Source organism: Mandrillus leucophaeus, unplaced genomic scaffold, assembly GCF_000951045.1.
Source record: "Mandrillus leucophaeus isolate KB7577 unplaced genomic scaffold, Mleu.le_1.0 Scaffold332, whole genome shotgun sequence".
Classification (NCBI taxonomy): Eukaryota; Metazoa; Chordata; class Mammalia; order Primates; family Cercopithecidae; genus Mandrillus; species Mandrillus leucophaeus.
Genome location: NW_012103499.1, coordinates 120,567 through 134,806, shown reverse-complemented (window position 1 = coordinate 134,806; position 14,240 = coordinate 120,567). Strand labels below are relative to the sequence as shown.

The 14,240-nt window shown below is 42.8% G+C and overlaps 1 protein-coding gene across 1 annotated transcript in view; it reads right to left on the bottom strand.

Moving 5' to 3' along the window:
* RBMS2 (RNA binding motif, single stranded interacting protein 2) overlaps positions 1 to 5,863 on the bottom strand; it is an 88,928-nt gene extending 83,065 nt beyond the window's left edge. The window contains exon 1 of the mRNA XM_011988502.1: positions 5,601 to 5,863. Within this exon, the coding sequence (XP_011843892.1) occupies positions 5,601 to 5,666 (66 nt within the window). The 5' untranslated portion in view covers positions 5,667 to 5,863. The remainder of the gene's footprint in view (positions 1 to 5,600) is intronic.
* Between the last annotated feature and the right edge of the window lie 8,377 nt (positions 5,864 to 14,240).

Below are 14,240 nucleotides of genomic sequence, written 5' to 3'. Positions count from 1 at the left end.
CAGGCTGGTCTCAAACTCCTGACCTCAGATGATCCACCCACCTTGGCCTCCCAAAGTGCTGGGATTACAGGTGTGAGCCACCGCGCCCGGCCTACCACTAAACTTTAACCATTTGAGTTAGCTTATCACTGATAACAGAACAGCTGCCCCAGTCAAGAGGTGGCAGACCTACAAGTTCTTAATTCTCAGTCCTATTACATTTGATTTGATGGAAACTAGAAGGAAAAGTAGTAAACATACACAGAGAAAATTCTCTATCCTGTTAGAAGTACTAAGTGATTACAGTACTGTTTGTCACTTCTCTCTCCTGAGTAAACACTCTTAACAATCGCAGGTAACAAGCTTCTCAAAGAGTGAGGATCTGGCAGTACCCACCAGTCAGTCTTACTTTCATCACCTCCTACTCCCCATCAGTCTTCAATATATTAACATTGAGAAGAAATAGAAATGTATGAAAAGTACGTTGGGGAAGGCAAATTATCCTAAATTAAACACAGTCCCTTTTCTTTTTTTCCAAAGGAAATGGTTGTTGATCCTATGAGGAGTTAAATTATAATAACACATGCCAGGGAGATGATGTCAAGAAAGGCGTGGTTAGGCCCTTTACAAGTTTGGAATTCCTTTAGTCCCAAACATTTCCTCTTTCAATCTCACCTATACTCAAATCTCTCTACTTAGGCAACTTCTTCAAACATTGAAGAAACAGTGTTGAGACCCTGTCTCTTTTTACTTCAGCCTTTTTTTTTTTTTAATGAACCAAGTTATTGAAGGGCATTAAAACTGATGTTTAAAAAAAACCCACGAAATTATCTTGCAGAATCCCTCTTTGAAATCCACATTTTTCCCCTTCAGTAACTATTTTAATTCCAAAGAAAGGAAAAAAAAATTAACACTATTTCCTGAGAAAAAAAGTCTGCCTTTATTAGGCATTACACACTTGTTGACTGCATTCCTGTATTTGCCACCAGCCAATAAAGAGTAAGAAAATTATGACTGTCATGGGCTCCTCAGTAAACATCTTTCTGGATAAGTGAAGTATATATTTCAAAATAAAACAATCCTACTTTTCATGTTTTTTATTTTATTTTATTTTATTTATTTATTTTTGAGATGGAGTCTCACTTTGTTGCCCAGGCTGCAGTGTGGTGGCACAATCTTGGCTCACTGCAACCTCCACCTCCTGGGTTCAAGCAATCCTCCTTCCTCAGCCTTCTGAGTAGCTGGGACTATAGGCATGCACCACCACACCCAGCTAATTTTTGTGTTTTCAGTATTTACGGGGTTTCACCATGTTGGCTAGGCTGGTCTCGAACTCCTGACCTCAAGCCATCTGCCAGCTTCTGCCTCCCAAAGAGCTGGGATTACAGGCGTGAGCTCTGAGCCCAGTCAAAGTTAAATTTTTACAATAACTTTTATTAGTTTCAGTAAGAAACAGTAACTTTTATATACAAGTTATATATAGGTAGGGCGTGGTGGCTCACGCCTGTAATCCCAGCACTTTGGGAGGCCGAGGTGGGCAGGTCACTTGAGGTCAGGAGTTTGAGAACAGCCTGGCCAATACGGTGAAACCCCGTCTCTACCAAAAATATAAAAAATTAGCCAGGCGTGGTGGTAGGCCTCTGTAATCCCAGCTACTCAGGAGGCTGAGGCAGAAGAATCGCTTGAACCCAGGAGGTGGAGGTTGCAGTGAGCCGAGATCACCCCACTGCACTCCAGCCTGGGCGACAGAGCGAGACTCTGTCTCGAAAACAAACAACAAAATGTTATATATAAAAGTTGGCCGAGGTGAGAGGCTCACTTAAGCCTAGCAGGTGGAGGTTGTAGTAAGCCGAGATCATGGCACTGCCCTCCAGCCCAAGCTACAGAGTGATACCCTGTCTCAAAATAAATGAATAAATAAATAGGCTGGACAGTGGCACACGCCTATAATCTCAGCACTTTGGGAACCTGAGGCTGGCAGATCACTTGAGGCCAGGAGTTCGAAACCAGCCTGGCCAACATGGCAAAACCCCGTCTCTACTAAAATTACAAAATTTAGCTGGGCATGGTGGCGCGCACCTGTAGTCCCAGGAGGTTGAGGCAGGAGAATCGCTTGAACTCAGGAGACTGAGGTTGCAGGAAGCCAGGATTGTGCTACTGCATTCCAGCCTGGGTGACAAGGTAAGACTCTGTCTCAAAATAAATAAATAAACAAATAAATAAAATTTAACTGGGTATGGAAAATACACAAATTACATAAGCAAATGCATCTATAACACTTTCCACAACAGAGAAACACAGTAAGCCCTACTTGACAAGACAAAGAGCAACACAATAATGCTGTAGTTTAAAAACACCCTCCCTAGTCTTCTAGTGTTGAAGAAAAAAATTAAGTAAAATAAAAATAAAAATATGGGGCCAGGTGCAGTGGCTCACGTCTGTAATCCCAGCACTTTGGGAGGCCAGGGCAGGCAGATCACCTGAGGTCAGGAGTTCAAGACCAGCCTGACTAACATGGTGAAACCCCGTCTCTACTAAAAACACAAAAAATTAGCCAGGCGTGGTGGTAGGCCTCTGTAATCCCAGCTACTCAGGAGGCTGAGGCAGAAGAATCGCTTGAACCCAGGAGGTGGAGGTTGCAGTGAGCCTAGATCATGGCACTGCACTTCAGCCTGGACAACAAAGCAAGAATCCATCTCAAAATAAATAAGTAAAATAAAAATAAAATAGTGCTTGAACAACACATGCAGATTTTTTGTTTGTCTTTTTGAGATGGAGTCTTGCTCTGTCACCCAGGCTGGAGTGCAGTGGCACAATCCTGGCTCACTGCAACCTCCGTCCCCCAAGTTCAAGTGATTTTCCTGCTTCAGCCTCCTGAGTAGCTGGGATTTCAGGTGCTGTCTCTTATACACATCTAGATGTGTATAAGAGACAGGAGCAAGACCCTGTCTCAAAATAAATGAATAAATAAATAGGCTGGACAGTGGCACACGCCTATAATCTCAGCACTTTGGGAACCTGAGGCTGGCAGATCACTTGAGGCCAGGAGTTTGAGACCAGCCTGGCCAACATGGTAAAACCCTGTCTCTACTAAGAATACAAAAAAATTGGCCGGGTGTGGTGGCACTCCTGTAGTTCCAGCTACTCGGGAGGCTGAGGCAGGAGAAATGCTTGAACCTGGGAGGTGGAGGCTGCAGTGAGCTGAGATCACGCCACTGCACTCCAGCCTGGGTGACAGAGCGAGACTCTGTCTCAAAAAAAAAAAAAAAAAAAGTAAAAATAAAAATATGAAAACTCTCTGCATTCACAAACTTATATAGGCACAAAAGGAGTCATATGCATAGCCACAAAGTGATGCACAGATACCGCATCCTTATATCTGAACATAACATTGACTTATAAGAACCCAAAGAATTGACAAATACATTAGTAATTAGTAATTATGTATCTACCCAACCTCCCCCACCAATCCCAATAATTCCTGAATTGTCAAACCTTACAGTTATCAGGAAGAGAAGAGATTTCAACCCAAACCCACAACTATACCTCTTGTCCCTTATACTATCCTAGATTTAGAAGCTAGTTAAATTTTTCCTATACTCCAAGGTGGGAGAGGGAGTAGAGAACGAAAAGAGATTTTTAGATAGCTTCAAATACATGAAAACTCTCATAGGGAAGCAATTCATTTTGGGAATTCATTTTATTTTAATGAGTTCTGGGTAACCTGAGAGACTAGGAGGGAAAAAAATCAGGAAAGAAATTTTCACATGGTACTCTACAAGGTTTGAAAAGAATAAAGACACATGAAATATTTCCCTTTCAAATATATATGTATAATATATAATGTATTATCTATACATACATTTGATAAAGGGATGTCAGCATATGTACACATAAACATACATTGATAACCAACAAATATGTATAAACTCATATTTCATTTCTTTTTGAGATGGAGTCTTGCTCTGTCACCCAGGCTGGAGTGCAGTGGCACAATCCTGGCTCACTGCAACCTCCGTCCCCCAAGTTCAAGTGATTTTCCTGCTTCAGCCTCCTGAGTAGCTGGGATTACAGGCGCATGCCACCAAGCCCAGCAAAATTGGGGTTTCACCATGTTGACCAGACTGGTCTTGAACTCCTGACCTCAAGTGATCCACCCGCCTTGGCCTCCCAAGTGCTGGGATTACAGGCATAAGCCACCGTGCCCAGCCTCATTTCTTTTTTAAAGTAAATTTCATTGTGTATATTTAAGGTATATAACATGTTATGGGATACATATAGATAGTAGAAAGGTTACTGTAATAAAGTAAATTAATCATCCCACATAGTTATCCCTTTTGTTTCTCTTTGTGGCAAGAGGAGCTAAAGTCTGCTTATTTAGCATGAATCCCATATACATACAATTTTATTAACTATGGTCCTCATGTTGTACATTGGATCTCAGGATTTGTTCATCCTACATATCTACTACTTTGTATCCTCTGACCTATAGCTCCTCATTTCCTCTCCCCTCTACCCATATTTCTTTAGGATATAAACAGAATGAGTACCACATAGACTAAGCCCATAAATCAACACTAAGTGTTTTGGGTCTAAACATTTACCCACTGCATTGATCAGACACTTTTGTTTAAATCTACCTGTAATGGTCTCATTGGTACATGAGAAAGCAGCAGGAATTGTTCCTCATCCTCCAACATTCCATTAGATGAGCAAAAGATTCCCTAAATGTCCATGTCACATTTTTTTCTTAAAAGAACAGCTATAACACGAAGAGAGGGTAAAGCGTCTTCTTCCTGCTACAGCATGAAATTCCTCCTAATCAGTATGCTGTGTGCCCTGAAATGCCAGAAACTGCCAAATATATTCCTTGTCAAATATGGACAAGATTGTCCATCTCTCCCCAGATTGCCCAGGGACAGCACAACTCTCAGGCAGCCATGGGTTAATCATAAAGACTCCTAGGGTCACTGCAAAGTCTGGCTATCTGCAGAGCTCCAAGTATCAGCTCAAATGCAAGATCCAAAGTATCACAGCGCTCTGTGCCTTAATCCCAAGGTGCGATGTCTCTCAAGACTCCTTCTCTATAGGCTGGGTGGGGTAGGATCTGTAGTCTAGAAGAATATACGCAGCTCTTGATAAACTGTTGTGGCTTCACTGACTATCTATGATTTCAGCTATCTAATACTACTGGTGGTATGGGTAGGAGGGAAGGTTGGGGAGAGAATGGAAACAGTTAATCAACAAATAAAATAATCTTGTAGGGGGTGGGGTGGACTGGGGGACAGGGTCTGAGATGACATATTATCCTTGTGGAGACTGATACATCAGCAGGAAGTCAAACTAACTTCATTTCATAAGGATACAAACTTGCAAGCTTGATTTGTTTTTAATTCCCCTGTCTTTTCAGGCCTCACAAAGACTGTAAGTTCCTTGAACTCCAGAACCAGGTGAGAAAAGATGCCGAAAGAAGTAGTGGAAAAGGGAGAAGCACGGTGAGGAATTAGGAATCTTGAGAGAGAAATCCCCTTCCCCTCTTTAAAAAGAATGTAAAAACCAAGGGCATTGCCAGATCCCGAGAAAAAGAAGTAGCTAGACACCAAAAAAGCGCTTTTCCCTACCTTCTTGTTGTTTCTATTGTAGCCAAAAGTCGAAATCCCAGGCCTGGAAGTCACCGATAGCAGCATTTTCTCTTTAATGTTAGGGAACGAGTGAGAGAGAGCGAGAGAAAGGGAGGGGGTAAGAAAGACGGGGAGGGAGGGAGGGAGGGAGGAGGGGAGCGAGGGAAAGGGGGAGAGGGAGGGAGGAAAAAAGGGAGGGGGAGGAGAAAGGAGGAGAAAAGGAGCAGGAGGGGAGAGATGAAGGGGGGCTGCGGGCAGAGAATGAGCTCGGGCTGCTCCTTTACGTCACTGAGAGAAGTTAACAGAGTCTGAATGAGGCAGAGGCACTTCGACTGGGTCCTAATGCCCAAGATGTTATTTTTTGTTTGTTTTTCACAGTCTCAGGAGTTAAAGCTAGAAAGCAGAGTTCTTAGGTCTAACCCCTTTCAAATTTATCCCCTTTCCTCTATGAACAAGTTCTGATTCTCATATAAAGACAACAAGGGCTTTATTTCCACCCTTAGATCTCAGCTATAAGATTTCAAGCTTGATTTTAAAGGGGCTCCTGAGACATTGCCTTGGAGAACACGTTAAAAAAAAAAACAGAGTTAGAGACAGAGTGTTTGAGATAAGCTCAGGGCTTCCCCTACTTTACATTTACAGTGATTTTTTTTTTTTTTTTTTAGACAAAGTTTTACTCTGTCACCCAGGCTGGAGTGCAGCAGTGCAATCCTGGATCTGGCTCACTGCAACCTCCACCTTCCGCAATTCTCCTGCCTCAGCTTCTCGAGTAGCTGGGATTACAGGTACCCACCACCACATTCAGCTGATTTTTGTATTGTTTAGTAGGGATGGGGTTTCGCCATGTTGGACAGGCTGGTCTCGAACTCCTGACCTCAAGTGATCTGCCCACTCAACCTCCCAAAGTGCTGGGATTACATGCGTGAGCCACCACACGTAGCCTGTTTGCAGTGATCTTAATATACAAAGGAACAAACAGAGGAACACACCAAAGAGCAGAGCTAAGCAAAACAGAGTATGGGGTATAACTAGTTTCAGATTCTTAGATCTGTTTCTCTTGGCTCATACCAATGGGCTGATGCCCCTCACCCCTATTTCAGATTCTCCAAGGAATGATCAAACTGGACTATATCATGAAACTTGGGGCCTAGGCATTTCTTTAACAATTGCAGGCTATCTTATTTAACACTTTACCCTACTATTTCCTCGTCTTTAAGATCCATGAAACTGAAACAATTACAGTAACTCACCAAACCTGGAATTTATGTCTAAATTGATGTCCACAGTTGGGATATCTGCTTCGAGTTGTCTTTGAGCTGTCAAAAAAACCCCAAAAAAACAGAAAAAAAAAACCTACTTAAAAAGCATATGCTTCAAACAGAATAAAAACACAAAATTCTTAGGAAGGGATATAAATTTCAGAGTCAAGAACCTAATAGAGTTGCAACACTTACCTCTATTAGTTTCCAAAGAATGTCTTTGTAGGAGTAACCTTAACAAGAAAGGAAACCAAAAACTTCAGAATGATATCCAGTAACCCCTACCAATCCAAGTGGAATAGAGATATAAAATGAAAGCCTTCAAATCCATTCATAAGGCCACCTTGCTGCCATCCTAAGTATTCTCTTGAGATATAAATTAACCCTGTCTGTTTTATGACAACAAATATTAAGCCCAAACCCTCCCTCAAATGAAGTTCTGGTCTCTATTCTAGTTTCCCTGTCACTTTTTTGCTATGATAATGGAACAGACAGTATTAGCATTCTGCAGAGTAAATATACATACCCTACCCCCAATCTCTAACTTTCATTTCCAATAGGACAGGAAGTGCCTGCTCAGCTCAAGGGACACAGGAAGGGTGGGACAGCCTCAGTGTGGGAATTGCAACTGAGATTGGAAACACAGCAGCCAAATGCAGTAAATAAATAAATGAAGACATCGCTCAGTGATACTTTTTTTTTTTTGAGACAGAGTCTTGCTCTGTTGCCCAGGCTAGAGTGCAGTGGCAGTATCTCAGCTCACTGCAACCTCTGCCTCCCAGGTTCAAGCAATTCTCCTGCCTCAGCCTCCCCGGTAGCTGGGACTATAGGCGTGCCCCAACATGCCTGGCTAATTTTTGTACTTTTAGTAGAAATGGGGTTTCACCATGTTGGCCAGGCTGGTCTCGAACTGCTGACCTCAGGTGATCTGCCTGCCTCAGCCTCTCAAAGTGCTGAGATTACAGGTATGAGCTACTGAGCCTAGCCCCAGTATATATTTTTTAAGTCCCTTTTCTGCTCTCAGAGACTCTCAACCAATTTATCCTTGCTGTTTAGGCCCTTGGATGATATCTTCTCCTTTACCCTAACAATGTGGTACAGAAATCTTTCTCTTGAAGGCCTGACTCATAAAGGCAATCAACCCAATTTAACCTTTTCTTTTTTAAGTCTAATTTTTCTTTCTACTTTTTGTTTTTTTTCCCCCTGAGACAGAGTCTCACTCTGTCGCCAGGCTGGAGTGCAGTGGTGCAATCTCGGCTCACTGAAATCTCTGCCTCCCAGGTTCAAACGATTCTCCTGCCTCAGCCTCCTGAGTAGCTGGGACTACAGGCATGCGACACCACGCCCAGCTAATTTTTGTGTTTTTAGTAGAGACAGAGTTTCACCGTGTTGGCCAGGATGGTCTTGATCTCTTGACCTCATGATCCGACCACCTCGGCCTCCCAAAGTGCTGGGATTACGGGCATGAGCCACTGCGCCTGGCCTTTTTTGTTTTTGAGACAGAATCTCGCTCTGTGGCCCAGGCTGCAGTGCAGTGGCACGATCTCAACTCACTGCAAGCTCTGCCTCCTGGGTTCAAACGATTCTCCTGTCTCAGCCTCCTGAGTAACTGGGATTACAGGCACACGCTGCCAAGCCCGGCTAATTTTTTGTATTTTAGTAGAAACAGGGTTTCACTGTGTTGCCCAGGCCTGTCTCAAACTCCTGAGCTCAGGCAATCCAACCGCCTCGGCCTCCCAAAGTGCTGGGATTACAGGCATGAGCAGCTGCACCCAGCTGAGAATTTTTTTTTATAATAGTCATCCTAATAGGTGCGAGGTGGTATCTCATTGCAGGTTTTCTGACTGTTGTTGTTTGTAAACTGATAGTTCATAATTGTATGTGTTTATGGGTACAAAGTGAAGTTATGACTTATACATATAATGTAGAATAATTAATTCAAGCTAATTAACATATCTATCACCTCAAATACTTACTATTATTATTATTTTTTAGATAGGGTCTGGCTCTGTCGCCTGGGCTGGAGGACAGTGGCGCGATCTTGGCTCACTGCAGCCTCTGCCTCCCAGGCTCATTATCTTTTTTTTTTTTTTTTTTTGTGAGACAAGAGTCTTGCTCTGTCACCCAGGCTGGAGTGCAGAGACAAGATCTCAGCTCACTGCAATCTCCACCTCTCGAGTTCAAGCCATTCCCGTGCCTCAGCCTCCCAAGTAGCTGGAATTACAGGTGCACAACCACCATGCCTGGCTAATTTTTGTATTTTTAGTAGAGACAGGTTTTCATCATGTTGGCCAGGCCGGTCTCAAAATCCTGACCTCAAGTGAAGCAAGTGATCCACCTGCCTCAGCCTCCTAGAGTGCTAGGAGCCACCAAGCCCAGCCTACTTATCATTTTTGTGGTGAGAACACGTGAAATTTACTCTTTTAGCAATTTTGAAATGTATAATACACTATTATTAACAATTTTAACCACACGTGCAATAGAGCTCACAAAAAAACTCTTATTCCTCCTAAGAGTTTGTACAGTTTGACCAGCATCTCCCCATTTCCTCCATCCCCCGACTTGTGGGGGTTTTATTGGGTTTTTTTTGAGACGTAGTCTCACTCTGTTGCCCAAGCTGGAGTGCAGTGGCACGATCTTGGCCCACTGCAACCTCCACCTCCCAGGTTCAAGCGATTCGCCTGCCTCAGCCTCCTGAGTAACTGGGACTACAGGCACACGCCACCACGCCCGGCTAATTTTTGTATTCTTAGTAGAGACAGGGTTTCACTATGTTGGCCAGGCTGGTCCTGAACTCCTAGTCTCGTGATCTACCCGCCTCGGTCTCCCAAAGGGTTGGGTTTACAGGCATGAGCCACCGAGCCCGGCCGGTTCCCCAGCTTTCTGTAACCACCATTCTATTTTCTGCTACTGTGAGTTGATTGTTTTAGATTCTATGTATAAGTGAGAACTTACAGTATTTGTCTTTTTGTGCCTGGCTTATTTCACTTAATGTAATATTCTCCAATTCCATCCATGTTGTCACAAATGACAGAATTTCCTTCTTTTTTAAAGTTGAGGCTAAATGAGGCAGCTCACACCTATAATCCCAGCACTTTGGGAAGCCAAGGTGGGAGGATCACTTGAGCCCAGGAGTTCAAGACTAGTCCAGATAACATAGTGAGACCCCATCTATACAAAAAATAAAAAAAAAATTAGCCAGGTATGGTAGTGCACATCTGTGGTCCCAGCTACTTGGAAGGCTAAGGTGGGAGGATTACTTGAGTCCAGGAGTTGGAGGCTGCAGTGAGCAATGATTACGCCACTGCACTCCAGCATGGGTGACAGAGTGAGACCCTGTCTCAAAAATAAATAAATAAATAAAGTTGAATAGTACTCCATTGTGTATATATAGCATATTTTCTTTATACATTAATCTGTTGATGTCTTGGCTACTCTAAATAGTGCTGCAATAAACATGGGAATGCAGACATCTGTTCAATGAACTGATTTCAAATCTTTTGGGTAAATACCCAGAAGTGACATTGCTGTTCTTGAACAAGCGAGACCAAGCTGGTCTTGAACTCATGGTCTCAAGCGATCCTCCCACTTTGACTTTCCAAAATTCTAGGTTACAGGCATGAGCCACTGTACCCAACCCAATTCTAATATTCCTAATGTGTTATAGTCTCACTTTTCATTCCTTAATGCTTAATGATACCTTAGAATTTTAAGTAGTTGAGACTTCACCCCTATAAAAAAAAAAAGGGTGGTGGGGCAAGAGACCAGGCATAGTGGCTCACGTCTGTAATCCAGCACTTTGGGAGGCTAAGGTGGTTGGATTGCTTGAGCTCAGGAACCCAAGACCAGCTGGACAACATGGTGAGAGCCTCGTCTCTATTAAAATATATATATATACACACACACACACACACACACACATATATATATTTGTTTTAAATAGTTAATGCCAAGCACATGGCTTGTGTCCATAATCACAGCTACTCAGGAGGCTGAGGCAAGAGGATAGCTTGAGGCCAGGAGTTCCAAGACCATACCAGTAACAGAGCAAGATTCTGTCTCTAAAAAAATTAAAATAAAAAAAAAAAATTAGCTCAGTGTGGTTGTGTGCGCCTATAGTCCCAGCTACTGGGGAGGCTGAGACAGAGGGATTACTTGAGCCCAGGAGTTCAAGGCTGCAGTAAACTGTGATCTGTCACGACACTCCAGCCTGGGCGACAGAGAGAGACCCTATTTCTAAAAAAATACATAAATAAATATGTAATAAAATAAAAAGTTTAAAAAATAAAATCAAATTAAGAAAAAATTAAAAACAGTTAAAAACCATGAGTTTTAAAAAAGGCAGACCTGAGTTCAAATCCTGACACCAGGCTGGACACAGTAGCTCATGCCTGTAATCCCAGCACTTCGGGAGGCCGAGGTGGGCAGATCACTTTGGGCCAGGAGTTTGAGACCAGCCTGGCCAACATGGCAAAATGCTGTCTGTACTGAAAATACAAAAATTAGCTGGGTGTGGTGCATGCCTGTAATCCCAGCTACTCGGGAGGCTGAGGCATAAGAATCTCTTGAACCTGGGAGGCAGAGATTGCAGTGAGCTGAGATTGCTCCACTGCACTCCAGCCTGGGTTGACAGAGCAAGACTGTCTCCAAAAAGAAAATTAAAATCCTGTCACCACTGTTAGTTACTACTTATATGACTTTAGACCAAGTTACTTAACATCTCTCATTCACCCATGTGCAAAATGAAGATAATACTTCACTTTTGCACTAGGAGAAATTACCTCACATATCTGATCCCTAGTTTTCTCATCTGTAAAATGGAATAACAAATAGTATCTACTCCCTAAAATTGTAGTGAAATGAAATAAGGCAATGCGTATAAAGGCCTTAAGAAGGTGCCTGACACTTGGTAAACACCCAATAGATGCTAGCTTCATTGCGATTAATTACTCTACCGCCTGCCAGCATGTATCCCTCTGGGTATCATATAACCCAAATTTGAAGATCTGAAGTGAGCAATTCCAGAAACTGGCATCTTAGTTACATTCAAAAGATTATCCTAGAATCACACAGGCTAAACTACATACCTCGAAAAGTTTCAGGGATCATCCAATTTAATTTCTTCCCTCTCCCCCATAAGCATACAACCTGATTATTCATAAATTATTTTCATAATTCTCAGTCTCCTGGAAATTGGTGGAATATGTCTTATCTCTAGGAAAAAAAAGGAAACAAAATAATACAAAATCAAAAAACACTAGATACAAGACACCCCAGCTCCCATTTCTCTTTGAGTCCTACCATCCAAGAAATAAAAACAAATCTGGCAGAAAAAAAGGGGGACTTCCTTACATGCTAAGATTTAACCCCATTCCTCTACTCTACAAGTAGAGAATATCAGATAGAAGGGAGATAAAGAAGGATCTAATTCAATAAGCTCTACTTATATTAACTAATACAAAAATCTAAATTTTTGTTTGTTTGTTTGTTTTTGAGACAGAGTCTCTCTCTGTCACCCAGGCTGGAGTACAAAGGCATGATCTCGGCTCACTGCAACCTCCACCTCCTGGATTCAAGCAATTATCCTGCCTCAGCCTCCCAAGTAACTGGGATTACAGGTGATTGCCGCCACACCCAGCTAATTTTTTGTATTTTTAGTAGAGAGAGGGTTTCACCATTTTGGCCAGTCTGGTCTCGAACTCCTCATGTCAAGCGCTCCACCCGCCTCGGCCTCCCAAAGTGCTGGGATTACAGGTGTGAACCACCGTGCCTGGCCTAAAAATCTAAATTTGTATAGTCTAGTAAGTTGGGACCACAGAAGTAAAAGGACCCAGATATGCAAACTGTTGCCAAGGGTGTATTATGTTAAAGAGCACCAACAAAACTGGAAACTAAATCCTTCATTCTGGTGAGTATATAAATTATAAACATATATATATGTATATATATTTTATGACAGGGTCTCACTCTGTCACCTAGGCTGGAGTGCAGTAGCACAATCACGGCTCACAACAGGCAGCTTTGACTTCCCCAGGCTCAGGTGATCTTCACACCCACCCCACCCCTCCCCACCCTGTAGCTGGGACTACAGGCATGCCCCACCACACCTGGCTAACTTTTGTAATTTTTTTTTTTTTTTTTTTTGGTAGAGACAGGGTTTCATCATGTTGCCCAGGCTGGTCTTGAACACCTCAGCTCAAGCAATTTGCCCACCTCAGCCTGCAAAAGTGCTGGCATTACAGGTGACTATATTTGTAAAGGAGTTATGGAATTCCGTGGAAATGATGGGGAAGGTAATGGTGTTCTGTGGTTAGATCCAGGAAGTATATGGGAGGAGGAAGAATCCTACTTCCTCCAGTGTATTTACTTTGACGCCCTTCTGCTTTGCCCATTATATTGCCCACATTTTTCCAGATTTAGCCAATGCCTCACTAATTCTTGGTTCTCATGAACCCAGCACTCAGGAATTGTTTTGAAGGGAAAAAAGCAAAATGAGAGCTATCTGTAACCTCTTTGGGGAAGAGACATCTGTACCTGATTCAATATAGGCTTGTGATTTCTCCTGAAAAACAACTCTTTTTAACAAGTGTCCAAGGTGAAGGAGTAGGGGCTAGATCAACCCCAAAATGTAGCTGAAAAATGTCCCAGCACTTTGGGAGGCTGAGGTGGGCAGACTGCTTCAGTCCAGGAGTTCAAGACCAACGTGGGCAACATGGCAAAACCCCATTTCTGCTAAAAATACAAAAAACTAGCCAGGCATAGTAGTGCACATCTGTAGTCTCAACTCCTCAGGAGGCTGAGGTTGAAGAGCCACCTGAGCCTGGAAGGTCGAGGCTGCAGTAAGCTGAGATGGTGCCACTGCACTCCAGCCTAGGCAACCAAAGTGAGATCCCGTCTCAAAATAAAAAGAAAAATAAAGAAAAATGTTTGCATGCCTCTATTGGCCCCTCCATATCAAGGTGGAGAACTCAGAAGAATGTATTACCTGTAGATGTGTTGGACCCTAGCGAGACATTCCAATGGAGACAACCTGGTGTGGTATATGTGTCTGAAAGCAATGAGACAGGTCAGTTTGCATGTGAGGCTCTGAATGTGGCTCAGAGACCTGAACAAGGTATATTAGAGCCAAATAAACAATTTTCCCTAGGTGTAAATACTCCCTATGGATTATCTTTCCATTTCACTGATTTACTTTTGTGTCCAAAATGCTATGTAATGGAAATAGTCCAAAATTTGAGTTTATTGGCCGGGTGCGGTGGCTCACGCCTGTAATCCTAGCACTTTGGCAGGCTGAGGTGGGCAGATCACTTGAGGTCAGGAGTTTGAGACCAGCCTAGTCAACATGGTGAAACCCTGTGTCTACTAAAAATACAAAAATTAG